This window comes from Delphinapterus leucas, chromosome 15, assembly GCF_059928025.1.
Source record: "Delphinapterus leucas isolate spDelLeu-1000000601 "Yukka" chromosome 15, BTC_Dleu_Yukka2, whole genome shotgun sequence".
NCBI classification, from domain to species: Eukaryota; Metazoa; Chordata; class Mammalia; order Artiodactyla; family Monodontidae; genus Delphinapterus; species Delphinapterus leucas.
Genome location: NC_143143.1, coordinates 14202473 through 14220523, shown reverse-complemented (window position 1 = coordinate 14220523; position 18051 = coordinate 14202473). Strand labels below are relative to the sequence as shown.

General features: G+C 40.8%; 1 protein-coding gene across 1 annotated transcript in view; it reads left to right on the top strand.

Moving 5' to 3' along the window:
- Window positions 1–16239, top strand: part of LOC111182070 (S-adenosyl-L-methionine-dependent tRNA 4-demethylwyosine synthase TYW1) — a 276237-nt gene extending 259998 nt beyond the window's left edge. Inside the window, exon 16 of the mRNA XM_022588137.2 lies at window positions 4662–16239. Coding sequence (XP_022443845.2) covers window positions 4662–4820 — 159 coding nt within the window. The 3' untranslated portion in view covers window positions 4821–16239. The remainder of the gene's footprint in view (window positions 1–4661) is intronic.
- Window positions 16240–18051: the final 1812 nt, after the last annotated feature.

The window sequence follows — 18051 nt, the reverse complement described above, 5'->3', positions numbered from 1 at the left end:
TTTTTTCCCGACGTGTTCAAGTTGTTTTGATTAAAAAAACGAAACTCTGGAGAGCAGGCTTTATTATATGAAACTATATCTTCTTGGATGATCTGTTCATTGCTTGATTAAAGCCATATCTAGGAAAAAATCATTCCTTTTAGAAACAATTATTCTTGTAAATTTGCCCACATATTAACCATTTCCAGTACTCCTCATGCCTTTTTGTAGATTCAGATTTCCAAGACAATTATTTCCCTTCAGCTTAAAGAACTTCCCCTAGCACTTTTTGCAGTGCAGGTCTGTTGGCAACAGATTATCTCAACTTTGATTTACCTGAAAATATCTCTTAGCTTTCAGTTTTGAAGAATGGTTTATACTGGGTATAGACTTCTGAAGTGACAGTTTTTTTCTTTCCACACATTAAAGATATTATTTCATTGTCTTCTGTACTCCATTTATCGGAAGAGAAGTTGCTTGTCAATCATTCCCCTGTATATGATACCTCATTTCTGCCTGGCTACTTGTAAGATTTTCTGTTTCACTTTTATTTTTATCTGTGATGTGGCTAAGTGCAGGTTTTTGTTTTGTTTTGTTTTGGTTTGGTTTTGGTATTGATTCTTTTTGGAGGCTTGTTAAGCTTCTAATATATGATGTTTGGTGTTTATAATTAAGTTTGGAAACATTTCGGCCAATATTCTTTCAAATATTTTTTATTCTCTATTCTCCTCTTTTCTCTTGAAACCCCAATTATACATATATTAAGATGTTTAATATTCTGGCTCTATTTGGTATTTGATATTGAGGTTCCATTCATCTCTTTTTTAAATACTTTACTCTCACAGATTTCTCTTTAAATCAATAATCTTTCTTCTTTTTACCCCCATGTGATCATCTGTCAATCTCATGCTATTATTTTTTTTTAAATGTTTTCATATATTGTATCTTTCAGTTCCAGGGATTCTACTTGGTACCTTTTTAGAGTTTTTGTATCTTTTCTGAGATTCTCTGTCTCTTCCTCCAGTATATCCATTCTTCTTGTAAAACCCTTTAACATATTTATCACTTAAAGTCCTTTCCTCCTAAATCCTAAATGTGGATCTTCTTTGTTGACTGCTTTTTTTCTTTTGACTTGTCATCACATTTTATTATTTCTTCATATGTATTGTACTTTTTTATTGTATAGACATTGTGGTTGATTCATTGTAGAGAATCTGGATTCTGTTATCTTCCTCTGAAGAATGTTGGGTTTTGTTCTAGCAGATCTAGCAGATCTGCTGTCAGATCACCTGAATTTTGTGAAGGCTTGGTTTTAGGCTTTGTTAGGGTGGGTCTATTTGAATTTTGCTTTTAGTTCTAAGGTATAGCACTTAGTCCTGGGATGTGCTTCCTAATCATAGGGCACGGCCTTTTTAGAGTTTTGTTGAAAAGCTTGAAGTGTTTACCAAACTCCTCTAATTTGGAGAGACTCGAACTCTAAAGTGTGCCTTTCTATTGAAATTTCTGCCCAGCGTTTTCCACCTTCCAGCTATACTTTTCCTGTGGGCTCATTAGAGTCTCTTCCTATGGATATGCATTTACAAAGTCAGCAAGGACTTGAGGGGGTATCCATATATAGATTTTTGGCCCCCTCCTTTCCCATATTTTCCCCACCTCTCAATTGCAAACTTCTCTGGCAGCTCCAAACTCTCATCTCAGATTCTTCAGCCTAATAAGACTGCTCCTTTTTGCTTGGACACTAGTCCTCACGCTCCAGGCAGACTGGGGAGTGCCTTCAGGAGAAAAGCTGGTTAAATGTGAGTCTCACAGAGTTTACTTCCATTCTTTCAAGGCTTGCATCCCCCTAATTTCTGCCTGCTTTTGGTTACTCTCTGAGGACATTATACAGTTATTTTAATATTTTGTCCATAACTTATAGTTGTCAGCATGTGGGTTTCATCTGATACAAGCTACCCTGCCATTATCAGAGCTGGAAGGAAAAAGAATTGATATAAATAAATTTATAAGTCATGTCTACTATCACTGCTTCTATTCCATATTATAATGGAGGTCTTAACAAGTACAATAAAACAAGAAAAAAGAACAGGTATATGACTTGGAAAGGAAGAAACAGAACTTGAATGATTTGCAGATGATATGAAAATCCAAAATAATCTATAGAAAAAGCCTTTATAATTACTATAATTAGTAAGAGTTAAGGAAGGATGCTAGGTATTAGAGCAGTATTTTAAAAATCTGCTGCTTTCCATCAATCAGCTTACTATACTTTAAGAACATGAAAGATTTGTCTCAGATTTGGAGCAACTTTACCATCCCAATTCTTGTTCACATTTATCTGCTTTCTTGAAGCAATCTGAGTTTTTTTCTCTGTTGTTTGCTACCAGAAGAGCTTTGGCAAAAGAGAAGAGATTTCTCTGTGATCAGATATAGAGAAGATGGACAAGGGGTCCCTTGCTCATAGCGGGTGGTGTGGGCCTGCTGGAGTAGAGTGAGGAAGCTAAACCAAAAATGAGCTCTTTGGAGGCAGAAACTGTATCTTGTTCACTGCTGTATCCCCAGCTGCTAGCACACTGGGTCTGATGCTGACTAAGTCAATGTCTATTGGTGGAACATGGTTGCTCTTGATAAGTATTTGAAGGTCTCACATAGAGGAGGAACTGACTCAACCTTCAGAGGACGTCAGTGCCATCTGAGGACAGAGTGATCAGAGTTGGAGGACCTTGAACTCCTGCCCAGAAGGATTCAGGCAGTGGTTGAATGAATACCTGGCAGAGGTTTAAAGAAGGGATTCAAACAGCAGCTAAAAATTTGTACTTTGACCTTCAGGGTGGAAAATGGAAGAAAAACTGAATAGTATTATGGTAGCCAGCCTCTGAGATGGCCCTCAGTGACTCTTGCCTCCTGGTTTTCATGTCCTTGTGGTCCCTCCCACATTGACTTGGGGCTGGCTCTGTGACTGATAGAATATGGTGGCAGTCATGTAGGTGACTGACTAAGACCAAGTCATAGAATGCATTGCAGCTGTTAGCTGAGTCTCTTATATCATTCACTCTGGAGGAAGCCAGCCCTCAGGTGGTAAGGGCACATAGAGTCTTGTGGGAAGCCCATGTGGAGAGGAACAACCTTGCCAGCATCAACTGGCCAACTCTGGGAGTGGGCCACCCAGCAAGCATACCTTTCTGCCCCAGTCAAACTTTCAGATAATTCCAGCCCCAGCTGATATGATTACAGCCCCCACAAGAGACTCAGAACCAGAACGACTCACTGAGTTGCTCTTGAATTCTTGACCCATGAAAACTTTGAGACATAATAAATTACTATTATTGTTTTAGGCCACTCAGGGTTTTTGGGTGATTTATTACACATAACCTTTGAGATTTGGGACTGTGGGATCTCACTCCAGTTCTCTTTCACTAAGGATCTATGCTGTTTTTACATCTTATCATCTCCCTCTGGGTTGCCTTTGACTTGCCAGCAGAGACAAGTGTTCTGGGCAGTGTCCCAGTCAAGGATCTCCTGGAGGACAAGGAATGTTGCCCCATGTTTGTATTGCTGTTACTGCTAGCTCAATGCCTACACAGTGTAGGTGCCCTTTAAATTGTTTCTGAATAATGAACAAATAAAGGTGAGTCTGTCAGAAACAGGTCCTCTGGCTCTTTGGTGTCTCTTCATATTCTTCTGATTTTTAGTCTTCCTGACATACTACTCAGCAGAGGGCAGGACAGTGTATCCCTAAGATGCAGGAAAATTCATCTGTTGAAATAGGGAGTTTTCCCAAGTTCCACAGCTCTGTTATTTTGGGAATAATTGCTTCTTGCAATAAGCCCCAGATTGATATATTACCAGAAAACTATACCCAAAAAGCACAGCTAAGCATTTCTGAAGCTGAGGTATCTAGTGACTGTTGGCGCAGGTACACAAATTGATTTACCTCATCTTAGAAATAATACAATGCCACCTCCATTAGCACACCAAAAGTTTGGATAAATAGAATTTATTTTCATTCTGATTTCCAATAATAACCAAAATGTTTGAGGATGGCCCAGAAAGCCCTGAAAGATCCAGAAAAGATGCTGTAAGAACTATGAAAAGAAGAATTAATCCAGAACATAAATGAACCTTGAAAACATTATGTTAAGTGACAAAGGCCAATTACAAAGGACCACATATTGTGACTCCATTTCTATGAAATGTCTAAGATAGGCAAATCTGTAGAGACAGAAAGTAGATTAGTGGTGGCCTAGGGCAGGAGAAGATTGGGGAGCTGGGGGATGACAGCTAAGGGATGAGGAGTTTCTTTTTGGGGGTGATAAAAATGCTCTAAGATTAGATTGTGATGATGGTTGTAAAATTATGTGACTCTATTAAAAACCATTGAATTATATACCTTTAGTGAGTGAATAGCATGGTATGTGAACTATATCTGAAAACTTTAAAAAATAATTAATGATGTGCAGCTAAATTTTTATGTTCATCTTGTTTATCCCCCCAGTTTAGTCCCTGAAAACGTTAGTCATCAGTGATGGAGTTGATGACTTTCCAAGGACCAAACATATCATTGTCCAGACATCATGGATAACACCCATGTAGAGACATGTCTGTTCCGGCACTTGGCAGTCAGTCTATCCTCTGATCATCACCATGGTTTTTGTGAGGGGCTCATCTGTTGTTCCCATTCACAGATAATGACCAGGCTGGGAAAGAAGTCAGTATTCTCATCCTCATCACCAGCCCCACTGCTGGAGCCATGGAGACAACAACTGGAGGTTGGCATGGAGTCTTCTAGCCCTGCTGCCATTTGTTTGGGGTCTGCAAGAGCAGCGCCAGGACAAGACAAGTAGGAAGGCTTTGCTTCCAATTCTTACCCAGCTGGCATCCAAGATCTGCCTTCTTCCAGTTTGTACAATGGCCTCTGTAGTAAGCGCCTTCAGGAAGGTGGCACTTCCCGGAACCAGTAATCTCAGCAATTTGAGGCAAAACAATATCCATCTTTGGAGGAAGCATCATCGCTGGCTAGAAACTAGGAGGCTTGGCTTCTAGTCCTGGCCCTGCTATTTGAATTGACCTAAATCACTCCCTGAGTTCTCACTGACCTTGGGTATGTCAGTAAATCAAATTTCATACGGGAATCAATGCTTAGAACTGTAAGGTCATCCGCAGTTCTAAATTCCACGAGCTGTTGGTTTACCCTTTTGGGGACAAACGTATTTCACCTGTTGAAGGCTGACAGAAAAGGCAGTGAATCTCCACTTGTCTCTTTCCTATTTGCTGTCTCTGCTGCTTGTAATTGCCGTAGTTGGAAGAGCTTTGGTTACTTTGCCTACTGCCCAGCCAAGGTGCCTGAGCCTTTGTGCCCACCAGGAGGGGTGAGGCCGGGGGGGATGATGGGGCTCCAGAGAAGCTGCCTTTGACCGCTTGAGCCCTTTGTTTGGTCTCCATGGTTTGCCCCATATCTCAGGCAAGGGATATGGGGCAAACCATATCCCAGTGTCACATAATGGGATTCTGCCCATTATGTGACATTGGCAGGAAAGGAATGTAACTTAGAGCATCTTGGATGGCATAGTGCTTGAAAGAGCATCTCAGTGTTTACTTGCTACTTGCACGTAGTGATGCTTGGTGTTCTTTCAGGGTCTTTGGTCACTTAGAGAGAGGAAAACCACACAGTTGTCTTCAGGGATGCTCCTTTCTAGTCCTCTGGGTCCCATTATCCCACTGGTCCCCATTGCAGAGGTTCCTCCAGCAGAAGAATGGTTTGCACTCAGCAGGCCTGAAGACCCTTGTGAGGAGCCTCATTGACTAAGCCTAGATGGAAAGAACCCTTGTCAAGCTGCCAAGCTGTCGTTCAGCATATGTAATACATGTTCATCGTACAAAATATGGATGATACAAGCAAAGAGAAGGAAAAAGTTACCCATAGTCTCACTGCTTAGAAGCCACAGTAATCAATCGTTTCCCATTTTTGAGCATTATTTTAAGGACTAGGCGCTCTGCTGTGTACTTGCAAACATTATGTAATGTAATTTTCACAACACCTCTCTCAAGTTTGTGCTATTATTTCCCTCTGCAGAGATGAAAACTGGGGTTTAGAGAAGTTAGACAACATACCCAAGGCAGCACAGCCGGTAAGTGGCAAAGCTGAGATGAAAATCCAAGCCTGGCTGACTCCAGGGTCAATGTCGTATGTAATCTAATTTCCTAACATTTTGTAGTCTTCTCTGCCAGTCTTTCTGTCTGCACAGTTTTTGTTTCTTTTTATCCTTGCATAATCATGGTCCTGCTGGGTTTTCTGGGGGTCTTCTACCTGCCAGACCCCCAAGCCCTCGGGGGTTCTTGGCTGTTGGATCTCTGCAGAAATCCACACCATAGAAACCGTTTCTGGAGGACTCTAGTGCACTCTACCAATGTGGCAGGTCTGTTTCTGTTTGGCAGGGAGAAGACAGAGTCTCTTTTTCAATCTTTCTTCAGTCCTTAATCTCTTAAAGCTTTACTTGCAATTCCTTTGTCTAAAAAGCAAAGACCAAAGAGAGTTACCTGTGTCTCAGATGATCTCCACGGGGTGGTCCAGAGAGCCATGCAAGGAGCCAGGAGGGCTGGCCACATGTGCCGGCTCAGGCATGTGTGGGCTCCCCAATACCTGAGGCGTACAGTAAGGACATTGGGGTACACATCCCGGCAGCCCTGGGATGGGGGAGTGTTGAGGAAGAGTCTGTGTGGGGCCCCTGCAGGGAATGCAGCCAGATTCTACCTCATGAAACTTCAAACGTCCCTGCCCAGGCAGGGGGCTGCAGTTTGGGGCTGCAGCATGGATACAGCACCCTGTACAGGGCATCTCTCCACCAGGCCTTCCCTCCCATCCTCACTGACTCCCGGAGCTCGCTTTATCGCCGCCCCCCACCCCCGTGTCTTTTTGTTCCTTCCAGTTTTCAGGAACATCAAATAAAGGCTCTTTCAAGAGGCTCCCTTGAGGCCAACAGCCAAGAAACCACATTTCATTCTGCCGTTCCAGCAGACGAGCCGGCTTGATGGGATTTGGCCCCTTTAACAGAGGGAAGCTCTTCCCTGAGATTAGACTGTGTGGGGCCTGATCCCTCAACTTCGTAGGACATCAGGCTTAAGCCATGAGAAAAATATTATAAAGAAAAAGTGAGGGAGACCTTCAAGATGGCGGATGAATAAGACGTGTAGATGACCTTCCTCCCCACAAATACATCAAAAAATACATCTACATGTGGAATAACTCCTACAGAACACCTACTGAACGCTGGCAGAAGACCTCAGATTTCCCAAAAGGCAAGAAACTCCCCACATACCTGGGTAGGGCAAAAGAAAAAAGGAAACACAGAGACAAAAGAATAGGGACGGGACCTGCACCTCTGGGAAGGAGCTGTGAAGGAGGAAAAGTTTGCATACACTAGGAAGCCCCTTCAATGGCAGAGACGGGGGGTGGCTGGGGGGAAGCTTCAGAGCCACGAAGGAGAGCGCAGCAACAGGGGTGCAGAGGGCAAAGCAGAGAGATTCCCGCACAGAGGATCAGTGCCGACCGGCACTCACCAGCCCGAGAGGCTTGTCTGCGGGGCGGGCGGGGGCTGAGAGCTGAGGCTCGGGCTTCAGAGGTCAGATCCCAGGGAAAGGACTGGGGTTGGCTGCATGAACACAGCCTGAGGGGGCTAGTGTGCCACAGCTAGCCGGGAGGGAGTCTGGGAAAAAGTCTGGAACTGGCTAAGAGTCAAGAGACCATTGTTTCACAGTGCGCGAGGAGAGGGGATTCAGAGCACCGCCTAAACGAGCTCCAGAGACGGGCGCGAGCCGCGGCTATCAGCGCGGACCCCAGAGATGGGCGTGAAACCCTAAGGCTGCTACTGCAGCCACCAAGAAGCCCGTGTGCAAGCACAGGTCACTATCCCCACCTCCCCTCCCAGGAGCCTGTGCCGCCCGCCACTGCCAGGGTCCCGTGATCCAGGGACGGTTTCCCCAGGAGAACACAAGGCGCGCCTCAGGCTGGTGCAACGTCACGCTGGCCTCTGCCGCTGCAGGCTCGCCCCGCATTCCGCATTCTGTACTCCTTCCTGCCCACAGCCTGAGTGAGCGAGAGCCCCCTAATCAGACGCTCCTTTAACCCCCTCCTGTCTGGGCGAAGAACAGACACCAGAGGGCGACCTACACACAGAAGCAGGGCGGAATCCAAAGCTGAGCCCCTGGGAGCTGTGCTAACAAGAGAAAGGGAAATCTCTCCCAGCAGCCTCAGAAGCAGCAGATTAAATCTCCACAATCAACTTGATGTACCCTGCAACTGTGGAATACCTGAAGAGACAACGAGTCATCCCAAAATTGATGTGGTGGACTTTGGGAGCAACTGTAGACTTGGGGTTTCCTGTATCTGACTGACTAGTTTCTGATTTTTATGTGTATCTTAGTATAGTTTTTAGCTCTTGTTATCATTGGTGGATTTGTTTATTGGTTTGGTTGCTCTCTCCTTTTTTTAAAAAAATTACTTTAAAAACTCTTTTTATTTTAATAATATTTTTAAAATTTTTACTTTAACAACTTTTTAATTCAATTTATTTTATTTATTTTTCTTTCTTTTTTTTTCTTCCTTTTATTCTGAGCCATGTGGCTGACAGGGTCTTAGTGCTCTGGCTGGGTGTCAGGCCTGAGCCTCTGAGGTGGGAGAGCTGAGTTCAGGACAATGGTCCACCAGAGACCTTCCAGCCCCATGTAATATCAATCGGTGAGAGATCTCCCAGAGATCTCCGTCTCAACACTGAGACCCAGCTCCACTCAAAGACCAGCAAGCTCCAGTGCTGGACACCCCATGCCAAACAACTAGCAAGACAGGAGCACAACCCCACCCATTAGCAGAGAGGCTGCCTAAAACCATAAGTTCACAGACACCCCAAAACACACCACCAGGCATGGTCCTGCCCACCAGAAAGACAAGATCCAGCCTCAGCCACCAGAACACAGGCACTAGTCCACCAGGAAGTGTACACAATCCACTGAACCAACCTTACCCACTGGGGGCAGACACCAAAAACAAGGGGAACTATGAACCTGCAGCCTGCAAAAAGGAGACCCCAAACACAGTAAGTTAAGCAAAATGAGAAGACAGAGAAATACACAGCAGATGAAGGAGCGAGGTAAAAACCCACCAGACCAAACAAATGAAGAGGAAATAGGCAGTCTACCTGAAAAAGAATTCAGAGTAATGATAGTAAAGATGATCCAAAATCTTGGAAATAGAATGGAGAAAATACAAGAAATGTTTAACAAGGACCTAGAAGAACTAAAGAGCAAACAAACATTGATGAACAACACAATAAAGGAAATTAAAAATTCTCTAGAAGGAAACAATAGCAGAATAACTGAGGCAGAAGAACGGATAAGTGACCTGGAAGATAAAATAGTGGAAATAACTACTGCAGAGCAGAATAAAGAAAAAAGAATGAAAAGAATTGAGGACAGTCTCAGAGACCTCTGGGACAACGTTACACGCACCAACATTCGAATTATAGGGGTCCCAGAAGAAGAAGAGAAAAAGAAAGGGACTGAGAAAATATTTGAAGAGATTATAGTTGAAAACTTCCCTAATATTGGAAAGGAAATAGTTAATCAAGTCCAGGAAGCACACAGAGTCCCATACAGGATAAATCCAAGGAGAAACACACCAAGACACATACTAATCAAACTATCAAAAACTAAATACAAAGAAAAAGTATTAAAAGCAGCAAGGGTAAAGCAACAAATAACATACAAGGGAATCCCCATAAGGTTAACAGCTGATCTTTCAGCAGAAACTCTGCAAGCCAGAAGGGAGTGGCAGGACATATTTAAAGTGATGAAAGGGAAGAACCTACAACCAAGGTTACTCTACCTAGTAAGGGTCTCATTCAGATTTGACAGAGGAATTAAAACCTTTACAGGCGAGCAAAAGCTAAGAGAATTCAGCACCACCAAACCAGCTTTACAACAAACGCTAAAGGAACTTCTCTAGGCAGGAAACACAAGAGAAGGAAAAGACCTACAATAACAAACCCAAAACAATTAAGAAAATGGTAATTGGAACATACATATTGATAATAACCTTAAATGTTAATGGATTAAGTGCTCCAACCAAAAGACATAGACTGGCTGAATGGATACAAAAACAAGACCCGTACATATGCTGTCTACAGAGACCCACTTCAGACCTAGGGACACATACAGGCTGAAAGTGAGGGGATGGAAGAAGATATTCCATGCAAATGAAAATCAAAAGAAAGCTGGAGTAGCAATTCTCATATCAGACAAAATAGACTTTAAAATAAAGACTATTACAAGAGACAAAGAAGGACACTACATAATGATCAAAGGATCAATCCAAGAAGAAGATAAAACAATTGTAAATATTTATGCACGCAACATAGGAGCACCTCAATACATAAGGCAAATGCTAACGCCATAAAAGGGAAAATCGACAATCGAAATTGTCGAAAATCGAATTGTCGAACATCGACAATCATAGTAGGGGACTTTAACACCCTAGTTTCACCAATGGACAGATTATCCAAAATGAAAATAAATAAGGAAACACAAGCTTTAAATGGCACATTAAACAAGATGGACTTAATTGATATTTATAGGACATTCCATCCAAAAGCAACTGAATACACGTTCTTCTCAAGTGCTCATGGAACATTCTCCAGGATAGATCATATCTTGGGTCACAAAGCAAGCCTTGGTAAATTTAAGAAAATTGAAATCGTAGCAAGTATCTTTTCCAACCACAGTGCTATGAGACCAGATATCAATTACAGGAAAAAAACTGTAAAAAAATACAAACACATGGAGGCTAAACAATACACTACTAAATAACCAAAAGATCACTGAAGAAATCCAAGAGGAAATAAAAAAATACCTAGAAACAAACGACAATGGAGACACGATGACCCAATATCTATGGGGTGCAGCAAAAGCAGTTCTAAGAGGGAAGTTTATAGCAATAAAATCCTACCTTAAGAAACAGGAAACATCTCTAATAAACAAACTAACCTTACAGCTAAAAAACCCAAAGTTAGCCAAAGGAAAGAAATAATAAAAATCAGATCAGAAATAAATGAAAAAGAAGTGAAGGAAACAATAGCAAAGATCAATAAAACTACAAGGTGGTTCTTTGAGAAGATAAACAAAATTGATAAACCATTAGCCAGACTCATCAAGAAAAAAAGGGAAAAGACTGAAATCAACAGAGTTAGAACTGAAAAAGGAGAAGTAACAACAGATACTGCAGAAATACAAAGGATCATGAGAGATTACTACAAGCAACTATATGCCAATAAAATGGACCACCTGGAAGAAATGGACAAATTCTTAGAAAAGCACAACCTTCGGAGACTGAACCAGGAAGAAATAGAAAATATAAACAGACCAATCACAAGCACTGAAATTGAAACTGTGATTAAAAATCTTCCAACAAACAAAAGCCCGGGACCAGATGGCTTCACAGGCAAATTCTATCAAACATTTAGAGAAGAGCTAACACCTATCATTCTCAAACTCTTCCAAAATATAGCAGAGGGAGGAACACTCCCAAACTCATTCTGTGAGGCCACCATCACCCTGATACCAAAACCAGACAAAGATGTCACAAAAAAGGAAAACTACAGGCCAATATCACTGATGAACACAGATGCAAAAATCCTCAACAAAATACTAGCAAACAGAATCCAGCAGCACATTAAAAGGATCATACAGCATGATCAAGTGGGGTTTATCCCAGGAATGGAAGGATTCTTCAATATACGCAAATCGATCAATGTGATACACCATATTAACAAATTGAAGGATAAAAACCACATGATCATCTCAATAGATGCAGAAAAAGCTTTTGACGAAATTCAACACCCATTTATGATTAAAAAAACCCTCCAAAAAGTAGGCATAGAGGGAATTTACCTCAACATAATAAAGGCCATATATGACACACCTCAGCCAACATCATTCTCAATGGTGAAAAACTGAAACCATTTCCACTAAGATCAGGAAGAAGACAAGGTTGCCCACTCTCACCACTATTATTCAACATAGTTTTGGAATTTTTAGCCACAGCAATCAGAGAAGAAAAAGAAATAAAAGGAATCCAAATTGGAAAAGAAGTAAAACTGTCACTGTTTGCAGATGACATGATACTATACATAGCTAATCCTAAGGATGCTACCAGAAAACTACTAGAGCTAATCAATGAATTTGGTAAAGTATCAGGATACAAAATTAATGCACAGAAATCTCTTGCATTCCTATGCACTGATGAAAAATCTGAAAGAGAAATTAAGGAAACACTCCCATCTACCATTGCAACAAAAAGAATAAAATACTTAGGAATAAACCTACCTAAGGAGACAAAAGACGTGTATGCAGAAAACTATAAGACACCGATGAAAGAAATTAAAGATGATACAAACAGATGGAGAGATATACCATGTTCTTGGATGGGAAGAATCAACATTGTGAAAATGAATATACTACCCAAAGCAATCTACAGATTCAATGCAATCCTTATCAAACAACCAATGGTATTTTTCACGGAACTAGAACAAAAAATTTCACAATTCTTATTGAAACACAAAAGACCCCGAATAGCCAAAGCAATCTTGAGAACGAAAAACGGAGCTGGAGGAATCAGGCTTCCTGACTTCAGGCCATACTACAGATCTACAGTAATCAAGACAGTATGGTACTGGCACAAAAACAGAAATATAGATCAATGGAACAGGATAGAAAGCCCAGATATAAACCTACGCACATATGGTCACCTTATCTTTCATAAAGAGGCAAAAATATACAATGGAGAAAAGACAGCCTCTTTAGTAAGTGGTGCTGGGAAAACTGGATAGCTACATGTAAAAAATGAAATTAGAACACTCCCTAATACCATACACAAAAATAAAATCAAAATGGATTAAAGACCTAAATGTAAGGCCAGACACTATAAAACTCTTAGAGGAAAACATAGGCAGAACACTCTATGACATAAATCACAGTAAGATCCTTTTTGACCCACCTCCTAGAGAAATGGAAATAAAAACAAAAATAAACTAATGGGACCTAATGAAACTTAAAAGCTTTTGCAAAGCAAAGGAAACCATAAACAAGACGAAAAGACAACCCTAAGAATGGGAGAAAATATTTGCAAATGAAGCAACTGACAAAGGATTAATCTCCAAAATATACAAGCAGCTCATGCAGCTCAATATCAAAAAAACAAACAACCCAATTCAAAAATGGGCAGAAGACGTAAAGAGACATTTCTTCAAAGAAGATATACAGATTGCCAACAAACACATGAAAAGATGCTCAACATCACTAATCATTAGAGAAATGCAAATCAAAACTACAATGAGGTATCACCCCTCACTAGTCAGAATGGTCATCATCAAAAAGTCTAGAAACAATAAGTGCTGGAGAGGGTGTGGAGGAAAGGGAACCCTCTTGCACTGTTGGTGGGAATGTAAATTGATACAGCCACTATGGAGAACAGTATGGAGGTTCCTTGAAAAGCTAAAAATAGAGCTACGATATGACCCAGCAATCCCACTACTGGGCATATACCCTGAGAAAACCATAATTCAAAAAGAGTCATGTACCACAATGTTCATTGCAGCACCATTTACAACAACCAGGACATGGCAGCAACCTAAGTATCCATTGACAGATGAATGGATAAAGAAGATGTGGCACATATTTACAATGGAATATTACTCAGCCATAAAAAGAAACGAGATTGAGTTATTTGTAGTGAGGTGGATGGACCTAGAGTCTGTCATACAGAGTGAAGTAAGTCAGAAAGAGAAAAACAAATACTGTATGCTAACACATATATATGGAATCTAAAAAAAAAAAAAAGGGCTCTGAAGAACCTAGGGCCAGGACAGGAATGAAGACACAGGCATAGAGAATAGACTTGAGGACACGGGGAGGGGGTAGGGGAAGCTGGGACGAAGTGCAAGAGTGGCATTAACATATATACAGTACCAAATGTTAAATAGATAGCTAGTGCGAAGCAGCTGCCTAGCGAAGGGAGATCAGCTCGGTGCTTTGTGACCACCTAGAGGGGTGGGATAGGGAGGGTGGGAGGGAGAAGCAAGAGGGAGGGGATATGGGGATACATGTATACGTATAGCTGATTCACTTTGTTATACAGCAGAAGCTAACACAACATTGTAAAGCAATTATACTCCAATAAAGATGTTTAAAAAAATAAAAAAGTTTAAAAAAGTTAAAAAAAAATCAAAAAGAAAATTTGAGTTAAAAAATAAAATGCTCCGAACTCTGCTTTCTGACTTGTGCTGAGAATAATAACAGATAAGATTGTGTCAGAAATCCAAGCTCCAGGAGCGCCTGGAGCCACACACTCAGCAAATGTGTCTTGTTTTGAAGTTAGAGAAGCTATAACGATTCTTTCTGGTAAAGAGGGAGTCATTTTCCCTTTTTTCTGCATGTTTCCAAAGTGGAGATGCCCTCTGGTCTGTGTCCTGGAGGAGGAGTGTTGGGGTGAAAACCTCCACACCCGTTTCCACCACTTACTCAGTTCTTCACCTGGGCAGGGAGTGGCTTATGTTCTCTCAGATCCCATCAGGCCTTGATCCACATCATTGGGGGTTGTCACTGTTCTTCCAAAGCAAAAAATATTCCACCGCATCTCTCTAGGCCGTCTGCCTCCTGGGTGGGTAAGAGAGTCCATGGGCTCTCCTTGGCTTCTGACTCCCATGAGTATGCACACTTGGGTCAGGGCAGGGGCCCGTTTTGAGAAGTAACTGGGTGTATGAGTCCAGCCTGGGGTGCTCCATTAAGCTGGCAGGGTATGAGGAGATCCACCAGGAATATAGCCCAAGGCGCATGTGCTAACATAGTTTAGCAGAAAGCCCTATTCTTTGGAGTCATTGGTACTATCTGGCCCACTAGTAAGGATGATCCTCTGGCGTCCATTTGGCACCCCCATTGTGTGTGTTCTCTTACCAGTGAGAATCTTGGAGAAAGAGGAGAGTGAAACTTGGGTCCTCTGACCTCCAGCAACTTCCAAAGTACTTGACCTTGAACTCATGCTCCAGCTGCCCTCCATGCGGGTCTTACTTTCTCATCCCCTGTGGGGCGGTTTTCTTTCCTAGAGTCAACGTCCAGAAGAAGCTTCTCCAGTCTTTGTCATATGTGTCAAACTTTTATAACCTCCTTTTGATCCTTTTCCTATGCCTACTCCTCTTTTCTTTTTTCGTAACACCCTCCTCAACTTGACTATCTCTGCAAATCTTTATCCATCCCTGATCCACATCAAAAAGCAAGTAGAGATACACCCACATCTATGATGATTATGCTTACGTGTGATACATGCATGATGCATTGTGTGTACCTGTGCATCACATTCCAATGAATATCCCTGGATTTTGAATGCTGTAATGTTCTTTATAGAAGCAAAAAAAAGTTGCCCCAGATGCATTTTATAACTTTGTCATTAAAGTAGCCATTAAAATAATTAAATTTGGTGTTTTATAAGGACTAGCATAGTACAGTACTAGGCAATTAGTGAATATTTGTTGAATGAATGTTTGAATGGAAGAAGGCTATGAAGGAAAAATAAACGGTGGTAATAAAAGTTTAAAAACATTAAATTTTATTTTTAACACTATATACAGTGAAGAGACAGCATAAATGGATCTTACTTGTATTGTAGAAAAGGATATGATTAACAAACAGATTTACATATATTATTACCATAGTACCTTTATTGAGAATTTCATCTGCATTATTATTATATGTATATTTGGTCTAGCAACAGTTCACTTTCAAATTACGCAAAATGACCATGGATCAATCTCGCTTATGTACAACGTGTATGTAGACAGCACCCCTTAAACTTTCTTCAGTTCCTTATTTTTAATGAGATTTATGCATAGATTTTAAAAATGTTTTAATTAAAATAGTGAAAATTTTCAATATAAATTCTGTGATTATTCATGATCACAACTATTAATGGTGCATCAAAAATGGTGACATAGGTAAGAGAAGCTGTGGGTTATTTGCCTGTCTTTTAGGCCAGGTATTAGGTTGGCCAGAAAGTTCGTTTGGGTTTTTCTGTAAGATGTTATAGAAAAACCCAAACGAAGTTTTTGGCCAACCCAATATAGGATCACCACTTTCTCTCTCTTCATAAGAAAGTGTAGGACTTTCACTTCTGGTCATGGTGGAGTAACAGGGACCACATTTACTAACCAGCCTTAAATAACCAGCCAACAAATAGTGTGTATATATATATATATATATATATATATATAACATTTTCAAGACAGTGGACACAGCCAAAAAATGAGTTTTCTTTAAGAGATGAAAAAAATGTGGTGGGCCCTGTAACTGCCTGGATACTCCTTTGAGAGAGTATCCAGGCAGTGTTGCAGGGAGGGGAAAGCCGGGCAGAGGCTGGCAGGCTCCCTGAGTTGAGAAGAGATAGCTGACAGTTTGGGGAGATGAAGGTGGCTAGAATTCAGAGGACTGGGCACGAGGGAGGTGAAAGCCACACAGAGGAACCCTGAGATCTGCAGAGGGCAGCCCCCAGGTATTCAGCTGAATACTGACTGGTGCATGGATTATGAGGAAACTACTCAAGGCTGGTAAAAGAACCATCTGAAAGAATTAGAGGTAACAATGCTTGACACTCACACAGGATGGGAATAAAGCTTGCTCCCACCAGCCAGAACAGAGAGCCTCATGATTCATGGGACATTTGGTAGGGTACATAAAGTGTCTTTCCTCAATAGAATAATTAAGTCTAATCACGGTTCTGGGTCCACCTAAGAAATCTTAAAGTCAAGTCCCAAATAGAGGGGAATTCCCTGGCAGTCCAGTGATTAAGACTCCATGCTTTCACTGCCAAGGGCCTGGGTTTGATCCCTGGTCAGGGAACTAAGATCCCACAAGCTGTGCAGTGTGGCCAAAACAAACAAACAAACAAACAAACAAAACCAACCTCAAGAATATTTATAAGAATTTAAAAATAGGCATCACCCAACAAGATAAAATTCAGTGTCTGGAATCCAATAAAAAATTACCAGACATGTAAAGAAGCAGGAAAATATCTGTAATGAGAAGAAAACTCAATAAACAAAACCAATGCAGAACTGCCAAAGATATTAGAATTAGCAGATAAGACATTGAAGCAATTATTTGGATGGTATTCAGTATGTTTAAAAAGTAGAGACATGGGGGATATAATAAAAAATGCAATCAAACTTCTGGAAATAAAACAATGTCTGAGATGAAGAAAACACTGGATGAGATTTATGGCAAATTAGAAATTTCAGAATAAAAGTGATTTTTTTAATGACTTGGAGTTATAGCAATAAAAATTATCCAAAATGAACCACAGAGAGAAGAGAGACAAATAAAGAACAGAGTATCAGTGGACTTTTGGGACCTTAAGCAATCTAATAAATGTATAACTAGAGGCCATTAAGGAGAGACTCCTTCATAAAGCAGAAAAATATTTGAAGGAAAAATGGCTGAAATTTTCTAAATTTAATAAAAATTGTAAACTCACAGATACAAGAAGCTCAATAAACCTAAAGCACGAGAAACACAGAAAAAAAAATATACCAAGGTATATCATAATCAAACTGCCAAAAACCAGTGATAAATAGAAAATCTTAAAATCAGCCACAGTAAAAAGACATGTGATGTATAAAGGAACAAGATTAAGATGACAGTGGATTTCTTGTTAGGAACAAACCAGCTGAGAGGATAGTGGAACAACATCTCTAAAATAATAAAACACTGAAAAACAAACAAAAAATACCTTTCACACTAGAAGCAAAATATCTTTCAAAAATGAAGGTGAAAGAAAGAGTTTTTTGGATATAGAAAATTGAAACTGTTAATCACCAGCAGACTCCCCAGATGTGAAATGTCTAAGGAGTTCCTTCAGGCAGAAGCAAGATGATACTGGAAAGAAATACAGGTCTACACAGAGAAATGCGGAACACTGGAAATGGTAACTACTCATACATGTAATATTGTTCATTATTACTTAACTTTGTTTAAAACATATTG